General features: G+C 39.9%; 1 protein-coding gene across 1 annotated transcript; it reads left to right on the forward strand.

Moving 5' to 3' along the window:
• Positions 1-274: 274 nt before the first annotated feature.
• On the forward strand, positions 275-988 carry LOC107022147. The gene is made up of 3 exons (XM_015222840.1): positions 275-474; positions 523-815; positions 864-988. Exons 1-3 carry the CDS (start codon positions 275-277, stop codon positions 986-988), a joined length of 618 nt encoding a protein of 205 aa, XP_015078326.1.
• Positions 989-1,811: the final 823 nt, after the last annotated feature.

Consider the following 1,811-nt stretch of genomic DNA (forward strand, 5'->3'; position numbering starts at 1 on the left):
AGAAGGCTGAACTTGTTGCTTATCAACTCAAGGATGTGGCTCAGACATGGTATAACCAGTGGGAGGATAATCGGGCTTTAAAAGATGGTCCCGTGACTTGGGAGATCTTCAAAAACGCCTTTCTTGATAGATCTTTCCAAGGGAACAAAGAGAAGCTAAGGTAGAGGAGTTCATCAACCTTCGTCAAGGAGGTATGAGTGTTAAGGAATACTCCTTAAAATTCATTAAGCTTTCCAAATATGCTTCTTCTTTGGTTTCTAATGCTAGGGATGAAATGAGCCATTTTGTAACGAGTGTGTCCGAAGAGCTTGAAGAAGAATATCGTGCAGCAATGCTTCATGACAATATGGATATTTCTAGGTTGATTGTTCATGCTCAACAGGTTGAGGAAAGTCGTCTAAGGGCAAAGTCGTTTGAAAGTGGTTCTTCTAAGAGTAGGCTTGATGTTCAGGACAAGCCTAAGTTTAAGAAGGGGTATTGAAATTAGGTTCCTTCAAATTTCTCCAACAATCACAATGATAGAGGTTCTAATCCTAAACCTCGAAAAGGGAGAAATGTTGTTCCACCAAAAGAGAGACCAACTTGTGGTAAGTGTGGTAAAAAACATGTGGGTGAATGTCTTGTTGGAACTAATAGTTCCTATGGTTGTGGCAACGGTGGACATATGGTGAAAGATTGCCCTTATTTGAGAAGGCAAGGCAAGGAGAATGGTCAAGCTCAACCAAGTGGTCCTAGTTCTGATGCTCCAAAAAGGAACCGTTTCTATGCACTGAAGCCTAGGGGTGAACAAGAAATCTCTCCCGATGTTGTGACGGGTATGTTATAAGTTTTCTCTGTTAATGTATATGCATTTCCTTATCCAGGTGCTACTCTTTATTTTGTTACTCATTTAGTAGCTAGGAAGTTTGATGTAATTCCCGATGTTTTCATTGCACCCTTTTTGATTTGTATCCCAATGGCTGACTCTGTTGTTGCAAAAAGAGTATAGGAAATGTCCTGTGATGCTGCCTAATAGAGTTGCTCTTGCTGATTTGGAAGAACTTGACATGTTTGATTTAAATATCATCTTGTGTCTGGATTGGCTTCATGATTGTTTTGCTTCCATAGATTGTAGAACAAGGGTAGTGAAATTTCAATTGCCTAATGAACCTATTCTAGAGTCGAAAGGGGGAAATTCTTTGACAAGGGGTCATATCATTTCTTGTTTGAAGGCTTGTAAGATATAGCCAAGGGTTGTCTATATCATGTGGTGAGAGTTAAGGACCTAGAATGTGAAACTCCTTCTATTGAGTCAGTCCCTGTAGTGAGAGAATTCCAAAAGGTTTTTCCTAATAACCTTCCAGGAGTTCCTCCTGAATGGGAAATTTACTTTGGCATTGATTTGTTGCAAGATACAAATCCAAATTAAATTCCTCCATATAGGATGGCTCCGACTGAACTGAAAGAGTTGAAGCTCCAACTCAAAGATTTACTAGACAAGGGTTTCAGTCAATCTAGTATTTCTCCATGGGGTGCTCTTGTCTTGTTTGTTAAAAAGAAGGATGGGTCACGTAGAATGTGCATTGATTATCGCTAACTCAATAAGGTCACCCTAAAGAACAAGTATCCTCTCCCTAGAATTAATGATCTATTTGATCAACTCCAAGGTGCTAGTTATTTTCAAAGATTGACTTAAGGTCGGGATATCACCAACTTAGGGTGAGAGGTGAAGACGTTCCCAAAACAGCTTTCCGAACTAGATATGGTCCCTATGAATTCCTAGTTATGTCTTTTGGGTTAACGAATGCCCCGGCGGCATTCATGGACCTAAT

Source organism: Solanum pennellii, chromosome 6 (assembly GCF_001406875.1).
Source record: "Solanum pennellii chromosome 6, SPENNV200".
Classification (NCBI taxonomy): Eukaryota; Viridiplantae; Streptophyta; class Magnoliopsida; order Solanales; family Solanaceae; genus Solanum; species Solanum pennellii.

Excerpts from the sequence above, each read along its gene's own strand:
- LOC107022147 (XM_015222840.1), top strand. The coding sequence starts at position 275 with ATGAGCCATTTTGTAACGAGTGTGTCCGAAGAGCTTGAAGAAGAATAT. Across the intron at positions 475-522 it reads AAGCCTAAGTTTAAGAAGGG|AGGTTCTAATCCTAAACCTC; the intron begins GTATTGAAATTA and ends TCACAATGATAG. Across the intron at positions 816-863 it reads CTCTCCCGATGTTGTGACGG|GTGCTACTCTTTATTTTGTT; the intron begins GTATGTTATAAG and ends TTCCTTATCCAG.